At 37.0% G+C, this 20,353-nt stretch overlaps 1 protein-coding gene across 2 annotated transcripts in view; it reads left to right on the top strand.

Annotated features, from left to right (window-relative positions):
* Window positions 1–20,353, top strand: part of LOC105388118 (synaptotagmin-15) — a 115,835-nt gene that overhangs the window by 9,021 nt on the left and 86,461 nt on the right. For both annotated transcript variants that reach the window (XM_048624714.1, XM_048624708.1), the window contains exons 2-3: window positions 998–1,165; window positions 16,224–16,427. In XM_048624714.1, coding sequence (XP_048480671.1) covers window positions 1,018–1,165; window positions 16,224–16,427 — 352 coding nt within the window. In that variant the 5' untranslated portion in view covers window positions 998–1,017. The remainder of the gene's footprint in view (window positions 1–997; window positions 1,166–16,223; window positions 16,428–20,353) is intronic.

The raw sequence follows: 20,353 nt of genomic DNA on the forward strand, positions 1-20,353 counted from the left end.
GGATTCATTCACTGTGACAGCGGTTCGCTTGTGGAACAGTTTACCGCTACATATACGGCAGACAAAGTCTATAGACATCTTTAAAGCCAAAGTTCGTCAGCACTACCTCCAAGTGCAGAACGATCAACAAAATTGATTTTTAATATATTTTATTTGATGATGATGATGATGATGTTATATTTTGTATTATTATTATGTATTAGGTATATTATAATATAATGTAGGAATATATTTATATATGTATGTATATAATTTGTATAGCTATTATGTATAAGTAAGTATATCTCTGTGTATCGATTAAAGTAAATAACTTCTCTCCTCTCAGCCTATCACACTACCAACCACTTTCTCGACATCACCAAAGGTTAACTGGTAGAGAATGCTACTAGCATTAAGTTCGCCTTTGTACAATGTTTTTATGTGCAATAAAGAATTTATAATAATAATAATTACAACCTAACTAACTTGACAGGAGTGAAATAGGTCCCTAAAAGTTTAGCGCAAACTCTTTCTTACGATCAATTGAATATAATAATTCTAATAAAATGTCACAAAATACTAATAATTTACTTCGTTCGTTCGTCACAAAGTGTTACTTGGTCATATTATTAACAATACAGCTCAGATAAGAACATAAAAACTTGACAAACTTACCTATGTAACCACATTCTCTGTCGGAAATACACAATGCAAAATTCCTACCACTATAGATCTTTGATAGCCATTAGCCAGGTCAATAGAATTCGTACCTATATCCAATCAGTGTTGTGGTTAAAACCCATTTTGACAGGAGGTTAGACATTCGATTCGAGACATAGAACGGAGAATCGTGTTCCAAATCCAACCGGTATACCATACACGATAAAAAACAGAAAAAGGTTCTTTTTTTAAAAGTTCCTGTGAGCTTTTACTAAATCACTCTGAAACGGAAAAGTTTCGCTAAATGACGCCGTCTGCAATAAGTATAGAATTCTATAAAACCTCTCTTTGTCCGCAGGCATCAACAAATGTTTAGACATGCTAAACTACCCTCCGTCTCCATATCTGGACGTTGATGATGAGAGAAGAGTGGTGAATACGAAGAAGGTGGTGTATTCACGGCGGCCGTGGTATGCCCCGGCTATCGACCCCGCGGAGGCCATAAGACGACATTATAATTTACCAGGTTAGTACCCTGAAAATTAATTCTTGGACATGCTTACTTAATTTTGTCGTATTATTTGTAAGACACACTCCATCTAATTTTTTCGTAGGTTCATTGTTGAATATTGTTAATTTTAAAAAGTGATATCTAACAAAAATACACTGTTGTTAGTATAGAATAACCTCAAAGCTTTTATTTTAAAGTCTGATTTACCCGATATTTCATACATTAGTATTAGGTACCTACCTATATTAATTTTATACAGTGAATGTAGGAATCTCATTGGGACAAACTTTTTTACCTTTATGTTGTGTGTTTACGCAAGACTCCTAGACCTAATCTAATAAATTGGAGGATTACACGGAACACCCAACATCATGTAATAACCACTGCGCCACAAATCATCGTTCTATTCCAAGAACTCTATTTAATCAGAAAATATTGCCTAGAACCGGAAGGATTATTCTCGTGTCATAAACACGATCAAATAAACATAATTTTAACCTTATTGAAAGTACCTATAATTTACAACGAATAAATTATCAGGTATTTACTTTAAACCAAGCGATATTTATAGCGAATAAAGCTTGATTGTCTTACCTAATATGAATATGTAAGTATATTTTAAAAAACTCAATAAAAAAAGCTTATTTGATTAAAATATTAGACTTGTGAACATCAAATACGTACCTAGTTCTATGGAAACTATTTTTAGACGGGCCCTCAAACATAATTATTATATCTTGCATGTTTGGGGAGTAAATGGAAAATGATTGTTTGGAACTATGAATTAATAGTTTTTTTCAAGTCGAAAATGAGTCCTTGAAAATCGAACCTTGCCCCCTATGGCGAATTCGTTTTATGTACAATTTTCGTATTCAAAATCTTCCTTTAAATGTTACTAGTTACTTACTTCTTAAAAAAATATTTTGTTTTGACTTCGCGATAAGCCCCCTGAGAGGGCCCATCAACATCATAGTGTTAGCAAAGCTTGCCAGTGTGGTAGAGGAATATAATTCTATTAGTTCTTTAGCTATGAGGTTGGTAAGTAATATAATATAATTATGATGAAACTTGCCTTTGCCAGGCTTCGCTACATGAGAACACGGTATCTTGGAAAGTGGTACAAGGCCACGTTATTAAAATCCTTTAAGGTTTATAAACGGAGTTTGTACCTAGATACTCGTACTACTACTACTAGGTTATTTATATAGAATATTGAAAAATTGCCAAATATACTAGTGAGTATAGGTGGAAATTTTTCAATTAACGTTGAGACAGTGAAAATCGTCTCTAAAGTTATAAATTACAATTAACTAATCTACATTGCTCATGTATAATATAGAATACAATAGTTAATTTAATTTACTTACCGCTAATATTGTTAAGACATATTACATTGATCATGACGATTCAAGATATCAAGTACATTCAAAGAGGCTTTGTTTATATTATATGTTATTAGATCACTGATAGAAATCCCCTCACTATTCATAGCCGCCCCAAGGGAGAACCAACGCGGGTCTAATTTGCATGCAATTATTCGGTTCTGGGTAACAGATAATTACCAAACACCATTTCAGTTTAGTATTAGCTTTTAGATGATTTTGATTTGGCGGCTTTTAGTATTGTCGCAATTTATGGTTATAGAGTATACAGAATGTTGCAAAAGTGGTGCACTAAGTTGTTCAGAATGGCCCCCTCAGTCACCCCTTTTGGTTAATATAATATAGATTCGATCATAGGTTGGGTTAGGTTTTTTTTTTTTTTTAAATTGAAACTTTGTTTACTGACGCTATTTATTATGCGTCAACCTTAATACCATACTTTAAAACATTGAGTATGAATGGTCTGGAGACGAAATAGGCAGACGTTCCCCTCTGGCGGGGTGGTAGGCCAGAAAGGCCCACCGATTTATAAAAACTAGTTGTTGTCTCAATTTTCACTAGACTCAATCTAGTTGGCAAAGCGTTCGTTTCATAGAAAATGATTTGTTTACATACTAAAATGACAGCTTCAATTCATAGAATATCCGGATTCCGGATTTGATCACAGATTTGGTCATGGTTTAATGTTATTAGCTGTTTCCTAGCAACCAATGTCAAAAAAATGCAATAGTGATGTACCGGTATGTAGATATTTATTAATCGACAAAAAAAGTCATAGTTGGGAAGCGTCCGAAGTCGAATTGGCTTCAGTAATCGTAACTGATCACTGAGGTTAAGCAACAACTGACACGGTCAGCCATTGGTAGGTACAGCATGAGTTACCGATTTCAAATGGTTCTTTTCTGGACGCTTCCGTGCTTCGGACGGGACGTTAAACGTGGGTCCCGGTTGCTGCTTCGGCAGCAGTTGCTAAGCCTAGTCAGAGGCCGCCCGAAGGGGCGGCTTGAAAGCATCTGACCGTCGGGTTGCCCACTTACTCGACAACTTCAGTGCATTGTACTCATTCAAAAACGGCGATACGGCTCGCGACCTATCACGTGAGTATAAATGTACAGCGAAAGCGGGTGACTTCGTTTATTAATCATTCCTAATTAAATTTAACTATACCTAATTAATTTGAAATTACTATTTCTAACCCATGTTGTCGTATTCATCGATAACACTTATCGATAATTGTTACATCCATTGGCAAGAAAAATGAAGACACTGTGTTCATTATTAAATGTCACTTCACGTAACCCTTATTGCTGGGAATTAAAACTCATAATGATATGTCCCATGAGACATAATCATGGTAAACGGTAAAATTTCCCCCCGCAAAAATTGGCAGACTTTTTTGTATCAAGAAAGATCGCTATGACGCTTCCCGAGGGTACACCCGAGTCCGCGTTGTTCTATGCTTTAAAATTATGAAATAACTTTTTATATATCCAAAAATTAATAAATTAAGTTTCTTTTTTCAACACTAATTGCAATAGGTAGGGGGAAAATCCATCATGGACACCTGGGAAGGGAAGACCCAGGTAGTGCCGGACTCTTACCGGCTAAAAACCCCCTACCATTTATCATTATTAATTTAAAACATTATTTTTATTTAAATCATTTTCTATAATAAAATCAATATGAAAAAGTATACAATACACAAAATGATACAGTAACAAATTAAACAGTATAAAGAAAAGAAACAATAGAAGAATACAATGTAGAAACAGAAGAATAAAGTTTAAGAGACAGTAAGTTAAAGTTACATTAAAATTAACATAATAACAATAGTAATGCATTATAACATAATATGATGCATCATTCATATAATTGACATTTACAAATTACAATAAATAATTATAAATTAAATTCATTAAATCTAAAACTAATTATATCACAAATAGGCTATGTCTGAAAAAATTGAACAACGCTCATAATTTTTCTAATGATAGGAATAACCCTCCGTATCATCCTAAAAAATCTCAGATTTTTCCTATGCGTCAGTAATTTTATAAAAATAAAAACATTACAAGTTTCACAAAACGGGGATATGATGGCACTTCAGGACTTTTTCCATCGTCTCTATAAAAATATATGGGCAATAAAAAAGAAAAAATTGACAGGCGTCAGCTTTTACATACTCTTTGGTCACACGTCTATCCATAGACCTACAACGTCCAAACAACGTCACATCAAAACCTGTCATTTTTTTTAATGCCTATAGAGACGATGGAAAAAGTCCTGAAGTGCCATCATATCCCCGTTTTGTGAAACTTGAAATGTTTTTATTTTTATAAAATTACTGACGCATAGGAAAAATCTGAGATTTTTTTAGGAGGATACGGAGGGTTATTCCTATCATTAGAAAAATTATGAGCGTTGTTCAATTTTTTCAGACATAGCCTATTACAATTAAATAAGTTAAAGCTTATTATTATTTTTTATTTTCACCATCATCATCATCATCAGCCTATGTCAACCCACTGCAGGGTATAGGCCTCCTCCATGTTATGCCAAGTCCCACGGTCCTGTGCTACACTCATCCAGTTTGGTCCAGTCACTCTCCTAATGTCATCGGACCAACGGGTCGGCGGTCTACCGACTGATCGCCGTCCCTCCCTTGGCCACCACTCCGACACTGCCTTGGTCCATCTGCCGTCTTCCCGCCTTGCCAGATGCCCTGCCCATCTCCACTTCAGCTTCGTGATCCGATCGCATTTTATTTACAAACATCTTAATTAATTATACTAAAATTATCACAGTCTATTATCACCTGGTCCTATTCGCACCGTTTGCTAGCTTTACGACATTTAAGGCAAAACCCATAAACACCGATCGTGTGGATTCATTGGCCATGAGAGCAGGGAATTCCTCACTTCTTATTCTTCCTTTGACCTTTTGTTCGCAGTCAAACCTAGCAGCTCCAAACCTAGGGCATTCCTCCAACAGGTGTTCTATGGTCTCCGGAGTCTCATCGTCACAAGAGCAGGATGGGCTCTCGGAGAGTTTGAACCTGTGGAGGTACGCTCGAAAGCCACCGTGTCCGGTCCACAGCTGCGCCTTGGTGTTGCACATTGTAAAGGAACCAAGGATTTTGTAGGCTGACGTGACATTTGGGAAGAACAAGAAGGTGACTCGGCCAGTGGAGGAGGTTGCGTACCTCTCCTGCCATTGCTTCGTCGTCTCCCATCTAATTGCATATTTTGCATGAGAGAGGGGAAACGAACTGTACGCCGCCGAGTCTTTTCGAGTTAATGCTGCTCTCTTGGCCAACTCATCAGCCCTTTCATTGCCAGGGATCCCGATGTGAGCTTTGACCCAATAAAATGCAACATCACCCCCAGCCCATCTTTTTTCTAATTTCGTAGGCCAGGGGATGGGTTGATGATGGGTCCCTCAGCAACTCCAGTGCAGATCTAGAGTCGCTGAGTATGTTGCCTCTTTTCACGTGGGGTTCCCTGGCGATAAGATTCAGTGCCCTTGAAATTGCCACCAGTTCGGCCTGGAACACCGAGTTGTAATTTTCCAGTCTGAAGGCGTTCGTTTTACATTCGTTGCCATTTCTCCACAGAGTCACCGCCCCTCCCACTTTACCCTCGATCTTACTGCCGTCTGTATAAACCATTGGCCAATTGTTCTCGATTTTTGAGAGCTCCTCCTCACTGGCGATTGTTTCGAAGGGTAAAATAGCCCTTCGGGCTGGGTGTGGCAGTGAGAAGGTGCTCTCTCTTAGTTCAGGTGGTCGGTCTGGAAGGCCGATGAAGGGCTTTCCTCTTTTGACTTCAGAGCTTATAAACTTCTTCTGCTCTCAAGTCCAGAGGAAAAACCCTTGACAACAGGACGGCAGATGTAAGTGACGTGGTGCGGTGGGCCTTTGAAATTCTAATGGTTGGGTTAGGTTAGGTTAGGTTGCACAAAAAAAAAATATATGTTTTACCGCAAACAAAAGCTTCGCCATTTTTACTGTTAATTAAATTATAGCTAACGGCTATTTTCCAATATTTTTTATAAAGTATATTGTTTAATTTTATATTTGTTTTACATAGCCATAGATTAATATATGCCGTGGGAGTAGGTACAAGTGGAATTAACTAATTACAATAAGTATCTAAATGGATTTAGATCAGTTTAGCTCGTTACATGCATGTATCATTAATTACAGTAATGATTGATGACAATAATTTTGATATGATCGACAAATTGATATATTAATGTCATGCTTAATATGACATAATTTAATATTATGCAGGCCTTAGTGTCCTGGAGGTCTAGTGCAAGTTTGATAGTTTGACGAAAACTATAAAATTTTACGTTTTCTCGCATACTAAGTGGCGCCTCTAATGAAACTATCATGAAACTTTTGACAGATATGCAGATGACAGGAGAAAACGTATTTCGTTTTCATAAATAGCAAAACCCGTACTAGAGGGGCTGATAGACTTACGAGTATGTACGCCGTACTTGTTGTTCAATGATCTTTTTCGCTCGTTTATCACCTTATTCGCCTACGTCACGAACAAAAAAGTACGTCTAGCTATAAATACGCGTACTTACTCGTACCTCGTACGTCTATCTCCCAAAGATCTTTGTGATAGTCATACTATACGATAGGATATCACGATTCTTTACCGCACAAATGACCTTTATCTAGACCTTATGAAGTGGGCTCTTAATTTTATTAGTTTGATCTCTGCATATTTTTAACCGACTTCAAAAAAGGAGGAGGTACTCAATTCGTCGGGATCTTTTTTATATATTTTTTATGTATGTTCACCGATTACTCCGCCGTTTATTGACCGATTTTGAAAATTCTTTTTTTGGTGTATTGGGTTGAGCTCCCAGGTGGTCCCATTTTTTTTCAGAATTTCATCTCACCCCCAAGGGTGGGTAAAGGGGTAAAAACAGGGTATGAATTTCCATTTTGCGCACTTATCAACCGATTCTAATGAAATTTAGAACGTAAATATAGTTCTTATAACAAAAAAATATGATGGTGACCTTGAGCTGATCTGATGATGGAAACGGAAGGCAGTCAAGGGAACTCCTCAACGGTATATAACAACTACCTCGTGTTTAGGCTTCAATGAATCGTATTGACTAGCAGGACTTATCATTATCATTTGCTACTTACTTTTGATTGATAATTATTGCAAATAAACTAAAAATAATAAAATATAATATTACTAATATAAAAAATATAAAAAACCGACTCCAAAAAACCACCAAAACGTAAGGTTTAGACCAATCCATAATAATTTAAGGTTTAGACCAATCCTAGGTGACAGTACAAATACCTAAGCAGCAGGTACTTACTGTTCTTTTTTGAAGTTACTGTACTTTTTGGTGGTTTTTTGAAGTCGGTTTTTATTTTTTTATGTGCATTTGTATCTGCGAAATTGTTGACCGAATTCACAGATATAAAAAAAAACAGTTCACGTACGCATAACGTTGCTTGCATCGGGTTTTATAAGTCACTAGGAAAATTGGTGACGTCTTCATATTTTAAAAATATTACTTCCGTGCAAGATTTGCTTCCAATATACTCATATAGGCAATAATAAAACATTTAATAATTCACTTAGCATATTATAAAATCTTGTTTTATAAGTACCTACCTATACGAAATTCAGTGCGACCATTTCAATAAACGGTGATTCAAGAATGGAAATAGCGGTAAGTACATAGGTAAGGTGCAGGTGGGTAATGCCGAATTTCGGGTAATTCCGAGTTTTGCCGATTTCTTCCAAACGCAGCCATACTTTGAACCGTGGAACCATTCACCTTGATGGCAACTTAATCTTCTACCTCGCTTGGGTTGACTCAGGGTGCTAGGACCGAGCGTGTGTGTTAAAACGTAAAATTTGTAAAAAAGTGGAAATTTCCGGGTTTTTTGAATTTTCGGAATTAAGTTAAGTTACTTAACTGATTGTTTTTTCATCCAAAAGATTGTCGTTTTTGTTCACTACGTTCGGAGTTTAAAAAGCCTAGCTTTAATTTTTTTGTATTTTCCGGAATGAATTTTACTATTAAATTCTGTGGATCGGGTAATTCCAAAATATAAATGTGTATAAGTACTTCTGGGCAGTTCTAGGCAATATTTCGAAATAAGTTTTTGCGAGGTTATAGCTGATCGAAAAATACATATGGTCCTTTAGATTAAATTACCTAAAACCCGTCGTGCAAAGAAAAAAATATCAGCTTTTGAAACTTAAATATTTACGAGTTCCGTGGGTATTTAGCGAAGTATGTTAAACAGAGTTTTAGGTAGTCTATTGAAGTATACAAAGCGTCCTTACATGAATCAAAATAACCCAACCAGTCCTCATAAATTGACAAAATACGAACATGTATCCAACTCACTCAAAAACCTTTCGGAATAACCCACCTGCACCTTACATGTGTTCCTTGTCGGTAACTGTCACTCCCACGTTGAATAGTGATTGGATCGCCAAAATGTCACTTTCAGAAATGGCAGTAGGTGCGAGTTGCGACTTTACCTCTACATTTCATAATAAAGTTGCCAATGGACAACATTTCATTTTCTTTACCCTATATTTTTATTAGCTATTCGGAAAGTTTATAGAAAATTAGTGGACCCGTATTTTTTTATTTTGTATATACATTAATTTTTGCATGTTATTTTTAACTTTAAAGTTAATTATTTTAAAACCGGAAGTGATGTCACATATTAGGCTCAATTTTTATTTTTGTCTATTGCCTGAGTCTCGAAAAAAAACATAAATGACACTGACAAGTGACATTTAAACTTTGTTTACATGCCAACCAACAAATGGGTCATTTTCAAATGACATTGATATTTCTGATGATGGAAAGTAGGTACTTATCATGTAAAAAAATAAGCAGAAGCATTTTTTCAGCTGTGTAGGCGGTGGCATGCTCTGGGACATATTATATAGAGGTCATCTCTTAATAATATATAAAAAAAATAGTCAGATAGTGTCAGAACAGAATTAATGAAAATGACCCAAATAAACAACAACGTCACGATAAAACGTCAAATTCAATCAAAAATGAAAGTGACAGTTACTTTGTTTTTAAATCTATAGGCTTTGATCATCAAAATGCATCGCACCTGATGCATGACGTCATCAGCACTTTTTTACTATTTTATGATTTTCTCGAAAATTATACATCCAAAAAATACAAAAACATTTTTTTTGTGGCCTTTAGAGCTAAATCTCGAAATGGTTTTCGATTTATAGCAGCTTTAGTTTTTTGAAATGTTGTCCATTGGCGGCGGACTATAATAATTATGAAGTTGCAGCAGACAACGCAGCGTGTTCCAACGTCACCACCGGTTTCTATGTATTCTTATGAAATTTGCAACTAGCGACATAAAGTTCGACTACCATGACACGTCCATAGAAATAAATATATAGAAAACAATAGGGTTACCATCACCGAACATTAGCAATTAACAAATTGTCTCTTTCAAACATCTGTCAGATCAAATCCATAATACAAGTTACACCAGGATTTGACCAGCTAGCGATGCTGCTTAAGAAATTGTTTATTGCTAATGTTCCATGGTGGTAACCCCACTGACAAATGTTTGACAGGCGAGAGACACTGCTTTTGCATTGTAAATTGCTAATGTGTCGGTATTCGTACGGCATTGCGTCGCCTTGCGACACATCGTCTGCTGTCTTCGGCGGCCAACATCGCACCTTATACGAGTACCGATCTCAATAAGCAGCAGGTAAATTACCTTCCATCGCTGAAATTAGTATGCTTAACTCTCCGTGTTGACATTTCAGTACATTGTTCTATTTTAAACAATTCGGTTAACCTTTCAATTAAGTTTGACATGGGTCCTAATGGAAGGGAACCACAGAGTCGGTGTAATGAATCTTGTGATTTCATACATTAATTCATAAATTACAAATTCGCTTTAGATCCTTCCATTTATACGGTGAAATCAATTCATCAATCAGAATAAAGTGACTTGAGATCGAATAGCTGTATGTTCCAAAGTAATATGATTTTGTCAATACGTACGAGTATATTGAATAATATTGATGTCGTGGACGTATTGTTTTACGTGTGAATAAACAAATCTTATGGGTTTAGGATTTTATTTACTACTAAACTTGTAATAAAATGCCAAATATATATAATGGATTTTAAGTCGATACTCTAGTTCCGTTCCGATAGAATAACAACTGTTTTTCTGAACTTTTGTTTCAATAATGTTTACCTTGAAAAATTTTAAACTCAATGAAATTGAAAACATAACGGAGAAATAATTTGAAATCAGTTCATAACTTTGGGATTTATTCGTTACAAACCTACCTACGCTAGCTAAATAAAATTACTCATACATATACAAAAAACTATCCTGTTAATATGAGTAGGATACGGGCATAATAATTAGTTGCAGCGAAACTTTAACTACTTCTAAAGCGGTCTGTGATTCGTTCGTGCTTTGAAGCTTTTAATTATTCCAACTTGTTGTTATTTAAATTACTTAGATAATGCACGGGAAAGCTATTAGCGTCTACCTTGGTCTAAATAATTAGCAGCGATAAAAGTAATTCAAATTCAGTCTAATGTTTAAAAAAATCTATATTACGTGGGGCACCCTCGAATCTGCTGGAGTAATTGACCTACTTGCAGAGTTAGCGGGTAATAATTGGAAGAGGAAGGTTGAGGACCGAATGTTATCTTCAACAGTGGACAATTATCTCTGAATAATAACGGCCTCGCTGTTATAGTAATACTCGCGTATTACAGTGTGTTCCAATGCCCAGTTTCTCACTTGGGAATATCAGTACCAATCAATACTTACTAAAGCATGGAATGCAGCGCTGTGATTGGCTGAATTGTTTCTGATCAAGACTTCAGTAATCGATAATCATGCTTAGATTTATTTACTGAAGCCCTATACTTTGTATTTAATTTAGGTAGATATAAGCGAATGAAGGGATGCATTTGTTTAATCTTTGTTTTATAAGTAATCTACGTAGCAACACAGCGATCCTAGGTAACCATTTCACCATGGGATGAAAAAAGGGAAGCAACAGTGATACAGAATGTATTTTATACAGATGCAACAGTGATACAGAATGTATTTTATACAGATGCAACACTGATACCTGATGTATTTATACGGAATACCAACCGAAAGCTTTGAGGCAGCAAATTTGATATGCTTCACATTTTTTTTACCGTCGAACATACCCCTATAACATTCTATTGCGGAAAAAAGTTACATAGATAATAATAACAGCTATGTATCTAGGTACTTAGCGTAACTTATTTGTATTAGGGTAAAACACAAGCAAAAACGTTGAATTGTGGGTAGCATTGGGATCATTATCATTAGACGGGTAATTTTACTTTGTTCGTGTACGTCAGAGAATGTAGGAGCTAAGCTAACCTATTCTGACGTGGATACGTGGGTAGAAACTCCGGTATAGTAATAAACAGGTTGAAATAAAAGTTTGTCTTCCTTATGCCGAGTTGCATAAAGGAATTTAATGCCGGCATAAAAATTTTGTCTGTCGCTTTCTGTTCGTACACTGCCAAAGCAAGGCAGCAATATATTTGATTAGATTGCTTAAATTTAGTTTGTGCAACTCAGCGTCAATGTCTTTCACTCAAAAATGGAATTTTACAATTATGTTTTTTTTTACTTTAGCTGATGTGTTGTTGTACATTTTCTGTCTTCGTACGTACTTAACATGATTTTATTAATATAATGGCCTGTAAAGATTCCGATAGAGAATATCTTTTCCACTAGCTTACAAATTGATTGTGACAAGGTTGCACATAAGACAATAGCGGACAGGAAACAGGACAAAACAAGGCTTTGTCCTATTTCCTGCCCGGAGGCTCTGGGACGACTCAACTTGTGACTCATAATTAAAGTGTACTCTGTCTGTGAATTCTAAATAAGGTTTGTTTCAGGAAGCAGACAAATGTTAAGTCTGTATAAAAATGTAAATATTTGATGCAAACTTTAAAGGTCTCTTTAGGTTTATTAAATCAACTTAAAATACATTTCATATTCAATGTCCATTTCCAATAATCAACATTAACAGCATTAGTAAATTTTGTTGTAAATGTGGTATAAGAAGAATTTTTGAATACAATACGCCTTTTTAAGTAGGTACTAAGCTTTGTTAAATTTTCTATGAAATAGCGTGAGCGTCGTGGTTTAATAAACCTTTCTGCATCTTCCTGGAAAAAATGTTTTAAAGGTCAAAAATAATTTTAATTGAATGTGTTTATGACACGAAAATCATACATACATACATACATATACTCACGCCTGTCTCCCAGAGGGGTAGGCAGAGACTATGGATCTCCACGTGCCACGATCCTGACATACTTCTTTCGCTTCCTCAACATTCATTAGTCTCTTCATACACGCACGTCGGTTTCGGAAACTCCTAATTTGGCTCTTCTTGAGTATGTCGCCTATCTGGTCGACATACTTTCGCCTAGGACGTCCTCTACCGACACAACCATTCATCTCTGCACAGTAAATTTCTTTCGTCAGTCTTCTTTCATCCATCCTTTCAATGAAAAGGAAAACACGAAAATCCTTCAGGAATAAGGTGAATCCGGAATAAATCATCTACCTACGTTGCGTATCTCGGTCAAAATCAATGCAATATGTAGTTGTGTAATTATATAGAATGAACCTTTGTAAGCCGCATGGCTTTTGTTAATTGTGAGTTCTATGAATTCCGGGGATAATTAGTAAATAATAAATCATTATTAATAACTATAGTAGAGCAGCTTGGCTTAATAATGGCGTTGGAATTAAAATTGTGCGCTTGATGATGATACTATGATTCTATTACCATTACAGTAATCATTTTAAGATGTGGGGGCAAGCTGTGTTTGACCCATAACAGAATATAAGGGGTGTTAAAATACTTAGAAGGCACCATAGCCGTCATAGCTACGGGAAAACTCTCTTTTAAAGACTTTCTATATTTTTGGTCCCCGACAGAAAAATATATCTGTGTGTGTATCTGTCTGTGGTAGCGTAACTCTTAAACGGCTATATCGATTTTCGAATTCATAGGTATTTACCCCGAATGTTCTTAGCCATATTGTATCAAAATCGGCTTAGCTGTTCAAAAGGTATGCGACTTTTAGTGTCGAATTTCGGGGATTTTTAACGTAGACAAGGTTTTAGGTTATTAGCTAGCACAAAAACCCCCAGTCCGTGGCACAGTGTCAAAAAACAGTGTCGTAACTAATGACCGAGACATAGAAGCATTAGAGATTATATATTATTGCAACAAGAAAAGAGGAAAGTGTCGAGTATCAACATGAAGCAGACAAATTGCTTCCTCGTGACTTGCCACTTCTCACAATGTCTCCACCCACTTGTTCGAATGAGTCATTATTGATGTATCCTTTTGTCGTTTGGATTATAAATAAATAAATAAATAAATATGTGGGGACATCTCACACACGGCCATCCGACCCCAAGCTAGGCAGAACCTGTGTTATGGGTGTCGGACAGCTGATATATCTACACAAATACATAGATAGATAGATACTAAATATAAATATCAACACCCAAGACCCGAGTACAAATATCTGTCTTTAAACAAATATCTGCCCCAGCCGGGAATCGAACCCGGGACCATCGGCTCAGTAGTCAGGTCACTAACCACTACGCCATTCGGTCGTCATAGCTATTATCATAGCTTTTGCGGTTTCCGATAGGGAATTATAGTAAAATTTTATGTATCATCTAGTCGTAGCCTTAACACTAGCATGATATTCATGATAAGTACCTAAAGGTTATCGGTAAGGAACGATAAGTTTTTTTGGGTGTAAAACTGATTTTCTGTAGCCAGCATGAAAAAAGCTCAGTCTTTGTATTTAACCGACTGTCGTAAAAATTACGTTAATATATCTTTATTGGTCACCACAAATTTAAACATAGGTACAAAGAAAATTTATAAACTATGAACATATAATAATTGGCGGCCTTATCGCTAAGAGCGATCTCTTACAGGCAACCTTAAACATAAATAAATAAAAGTAAAGAAAAAGAAAATCTCTATGTAGGATTTTTATTTCTGAAAACATCAAAATTATATCTGCCATAAATATTACAAACATTCTTAATTTATAACATATTATTATTTGGTCTTACCAGGTTTTACGGATAAAATTCAAACCACCATCGATGTAATTAAACGTATCATTGTTGGAGCACGAACGGACAAACTTTAATTGTACAGAAGTTTAGTTCAGTTAGTTAGTTAGTCAAACATATAAACTAATAAACGTTTACACTTCTAGGAAATAACATCCGAGATTCAGATACACGGACCAATATATGTTATGCCCCGTCTGGGAATTGAACCCGGGACCCTTGTTTAGTCGTTTAGGCTGCATCCCAAGTAGGGAAACTATTCGCTACAAACTAAGTTAGAGGCGCCGGGGCGTATCGTAGTAAGGTAAATGTTTTCAGATTTAATGGCAAGTTTTCAATCACTCAATCTACTCTATTTTCAGGGTTGTGCGCGCCTTGTAATGGGTTTAATGTGATTTATGTTGAAAAAAAAAGAAAACAGGACAAAAAGGGAACCTTATTGTTGATAGCAATCTCTACCAAACAACCTAGTACACAATTCAATGCAAGGCAAACACAAGTGTGATGAATACTTAATTGTGTTTGTCTGGTTGTCGTTTATATATTTAATATGACGACCGAATGGCGTAGTGGTTAGTGACCCTGACTACTGACCCGATGGTCCCGGGTTCGATTCCCGGCTGGGGCAGATATTTGTTTAAACACAGATATTTGTTCTCGGGTCTTGGATGTGCCCGTAAAATGGCAATAGGCCCGCCCCCCTATTACATTGGGACTAACATAACACTCTGGCGAAAAGTGGGTGCAGCAATGCACCTCTGCCTACCCCGCAAGGGAGTACATTAGTACAAGGCGTGAGTGCGTGTTTTTTTTTTTTTTTTTTTTATATGTATCTAGTGTAGATATATCAGCTGTCGGACACCCATATACTATATATCACAGGCTCTGCCTTGTTTGGGGTCGGATGGCCGTGTGTGTAATGTGCTCACTGCTCACATATTATATCACATCACGACCCATCACGTCCCCACTGCTGGGGCACGGATCTCCTTCCAATGAAGGAAGGGTTTTAGGCCTATTCCACCATGCTGGCCTAGTGCGGGTTCGTGGACACCACGCTGGCCTAGTGCGGGACATATTACATAATAATGTCCTCCTAGCCGAATTTCGACTACAGCGGCCAATCTCATTTGAGAACAGCCATCTACGCAGGAGTAGATTATAGTGCCCAAGTGTGTGCGCAGTACACAGGAGCACTCTCTGTTCCTTCACTCTCATAACCCAATGGGACGGATTGACCGACACGACTGGAGAGAGCTAGGCGCAGGACCGACTGCTTTACATGCCCATCCGATAGCATGGATCGATTCACTGTTTCGGACATCAGGTGATCAGCCTTCTTTGTCCTAACCAAACTTAGAACCACAAGTTGATGGTCCCACCCGGGAATCGAACCCGGGACCTCTGGGCCATAAAGCGAAGCTTCTACCACTAGACCACAGAGGCAGTCATATACATACATATTACATGTTATATATAATTCACTAACCCTTCCCAGGCCGCGACGACGACGGCGAAGACGACTACAACGCAGAATCGCAAGACTACTATGACAAGACGCAGGAGTATGACGACCCAGTGACGTCACAGCGCGTGGAGGTCAGCCAGTACGCGGACCCCAGCCCTGGAGACAGCTTTGAGCCGACTGTCAATTCTGTGGCGTCGCCGGAGTACTCTTTGGCGAGTGCCGTGAACTTGCGAGGTAGGTACTAAAGTAAATTACCTATAGCCTTGCAAGTTAGTCGTCCACTTCTGGACATAGGGCTCTCTTAACGGTACAAAAGAAAAAATATTTTTTTTGGGCTGGCAGCTCTACTTTGTACTGTTACTATTATAATTTTTTTACTGCCCAAAAGGGTTAATTTGCCCAAATTTATGTAAAATTCTTATATTAGATAATACAGACTTTTTATAACATCTAAAAAAATATGTAAAGTACGGATCTTTCTATTATAAGGATGTCCTTTACAATCTGAAAAAATCGGCATTGTTACTTAAACATTTCAAAGAAAAATACGGAGCATGTCAAAATTAATTAAGTGAAAAATAACATTGTTTGAAAGAACAATATTTTAATTAAAATGACGGGAAAAGGCTTCAAATTCCGAGAGAATGTGGTAATTTTTTTATCTTTTCTTTTACTTTACCTAAATTAATCTTGGTTACCATACAACAGACTGGCATACCTACTGCATAGCTTGCTGAAATGTCTGAATTTTTCCAAAAGCTTCGCGTGTGTTCATCGTTTCTGACTATTTACGCTGCAATTTCAAATAATTAAAGTCTAAGATTAACAATATACGAACAATACGAGTATGGTGTGTCACATACAAAAACAAAGCAAAAAACTGTCCGAATTTTGTTTACTGTCAAACTGTCAAGTTCAACCTAATGACAGCCACTGTAACAATGAACTTAAAGGCTTTGAATAAAAAGTATTCTATGTCGGTAAGTGGGTTCCCGAATTTAAATGAAGTGGGCATTACACTTAGCTGGTCAAGGAGGCCTATAGTATATACCCAACTGTTGGCGATAGAGGGTTAATGATGATGATGATAAAGATTGCTATATAAGTACTAATGAAACAAAATCCTAAACTATTTTGGTCTATCAAACATATAAATGTATGAATTATATTCAATTGAGCATACAGTGTATATTTTCTTAGGTAGAAACGTATTGTGAACGTTCCACTTAACCCATCACATGATTTATTTAATATGTCCCATAAAGTACGTGTCATATATAACTTATTCCTCCATTAAGCCTCTAAGCATGTCCCAGTAAAAGTGGCATAAGTGCCATTTTAACGAATGCTGTAAATATTTCATGGCTCTCCTACTGTGTGGGCTGAATATGACCGTAATATATCACATACACATTATGAGCTAACCTATTGGTATATTAAATATTATGTTATGTATCTACTATGTATACGTATGTACACAATGTTTTGTATGTGCATAGGTAATTGATAGGGCAAGTTCATGGCCCACCCACGACAGTAGTTCGTGTAGAAAACTATATTGTATACAATACAATACAATACAATACACTTTATTTGCACCAAGAACAAAAATAACAAAAAATAACAAAACTTAAAAATAAAACAGTACAAAGAGGCGGCCTTATTGCTTATAGCAATCTCTACCAGACAACCTTTGGATGGAAGTGAGTGAGTCTATAATGATTGTGAGGTAGTTGTGGTGCAAGTATATACATAAATATATATACTACTTAAACAGTACATACACTAAATAAATAAAACAAATAAATATCTAATAACTATATACATATATTATATATATACCTATAATATACTTACATAAATAATCATACATAGGTACATTACATAATATTATATTCAACTAGTTAGTCAGTGACTGTAGGTAGTGCAATTTGACCCTTTCTTTGAAAGAGGCCACAGATGGTGCACGTCTAATTTCTTCAGGAAGAGCATTCCAGAGAACCACTGATTTCGTCGTAAAGGAGTCACCATAGAAGTCAGTTTTATGCGGCGGAACTAGCAGTCGCAAGTTCTGAGCAGACCGAAGTGTGCGATCGTGTGAGCAGTGCCGAAACTGAAAACGCTCTTTTAAATATTGTGGGGATGCCGGGTTAAACAGTATGTTGTAGAGAAGCGTTAAGATATGAGTATTCCGTCGAAGGCGAATTGGAAGCCACTTGAGTTTAGTACGAAATTCGGAAATATGGTCATATTTTCGTAAACCAAATATGAACCGTATACAAAAGTTTTGAAGTCGCTCAAGCTTATTAAGTTGCTCCTCGGTGAGATCGAGATAGCTGGCATCGGCATAGTCAAGAATCGGTAATAATAGAGATTGAGAAAGCGCAATCTTAGTGGATGTAGGAAGGAAATTACGCAATCTCCTAAGCGAAGCAGCTGAGCCGAACACTTTTCGGCTGACTGATTCAATTTGCGGTCCCCAAGACAAGTGTTTGTCGATGAAGATTCCCAGGTTCTTAACAGTACTCGCAAATTGTATCTGAACATTATCAAAAAGTACTGAAGGGAGATGAGCAAGGTCTACATTGCACAAGAGTCTAGAACTGCCTAATATGATGACTTGAGTTTTACTAGGATTCACTCTAAGTCCATATCGTTTTCTCCAGTCGGATATGCTGTTCAAGTCATTGTTAGTTACTGAAATAGCCTTAGGTAGATCAGAAGGAACTGCATGTGTGTAGATCTGGAGATCATCTGCATAAAGGTGGTAGGAAGAAGACAGATTTTCAGAGATACTATTAATGAATATAGCAAACAGGAGGGGGGACAACACGCCACCTTGCGGTACGCCAGCTGAGGTACTGCACCATTTAGAAAATGAATCATCGATACGGATGCGTTGCTGGCGCCCGTGCAAGTAACTTTGAAACCAGCCAATCACCGTTGGAGATATGTTGAGAGAACGAAGAATCCCCAGCAAGATGTCGAAATTGACAGTATTAAAAGCATTGCTGAAGTCAAGAAGGGATAGGATAGTAAGTTTTCCATTTTCCATACCCTGGCGAATGTCGTCAGTGATTTTCACAAGAGCAGTGACCGTGCTGTGGCCAGGGCGGAAGCCGGACTGGAAGGGATTCATGAGATTGTTGCGAATGAGAAAACCACTTAATTGGCGATGAACAAGTTTTTCAAGGACTTTGGAGAGGAAAGGAAGAATGGAGATAGGTCGATAGTCGGAGAAAGAAGAAGGATTATGTTTTTTGGGAAGAGGGATAATTTGGGCTTCTTTCCAAAGGGTAGGAAAAGTACTAGAGTTAATGGAGGAGTTAAGGATGTGTGTGATGATGGGAAGGATTATGTTAAGTATAGGAACTATCATATTTCGACTTATGCTGTCACTCCCAACAGCGTTGGAAGTAATGGAAAGAATAGTCTTCTCAACATCACAATCGGAAAATTGGCGAATATTAAATGAAGGAAAGTCAGGTGTTGGTACAGATGAAAGATGATTAAGAGTTTTGATTTTAGTAGCAGAGTCTAAATCAGAGGTTGAAGAGAAATGTGAATTAAGAGAATCTAGATCAAGGTCTTTCGGGACGACGTTATTACGGGCCTTACCAACACCTAAAGACTTAAGAAATTTCCATACTTTGGCTGGATCGCCATTTTCAACAGATTTATGGATATGGCGTCGTTGTGCGTCCCTACACACCTTATTGCAGTGATTTCTTAGAGCTACAAATTTCAGTTTATTCCCTTCAGTAGGCTGAGATTTATATCTTGCTTTGGCAGCATTTTTCTGGGAAATAATCTTCTTAATGTCATCAGTCAGCCATGGCGCTGGCAAGTGCTTTAACTTGACTGCCCTGACCGGGGCATGCACGTCATAAAGATTGGTTAGAAGAGAGTTAAATAGAGACACCTGTTCGTCGACGCTGTCTGCATCTAGAACAACATTCCAATCAGTATTCAGTGCATCCCTTCTCAGTTTATCCAAATCCATTCCACTAAAATTGCGCTGAAGAAGAATTCTTGGCTTTGCCTTGGGAGGACGAACTTTATAAGAAAGGAAGATGAGGTCGTGATATGAAAAACCATCAGCCCCACATTGACCGTGCTTAGCAACATGATTCGTAGAAGATACTAAAATAAGATCAAGA

This window comes from Plutella xylostella, chromosome 3, assembly GCF_932276165.1.
Source record: "Plutella xylostella chromosome 3, ilPluXylo3.1, whole genome shotgun sequence".
In the NCBI taxonomy this organism is placed as follows: domain Eukaryota; kingdom Metazoa; phylum Arthropoda; class Insecta; order Lepidoptera; family Plutellidae; genus Plutella; species Plutella xylostella.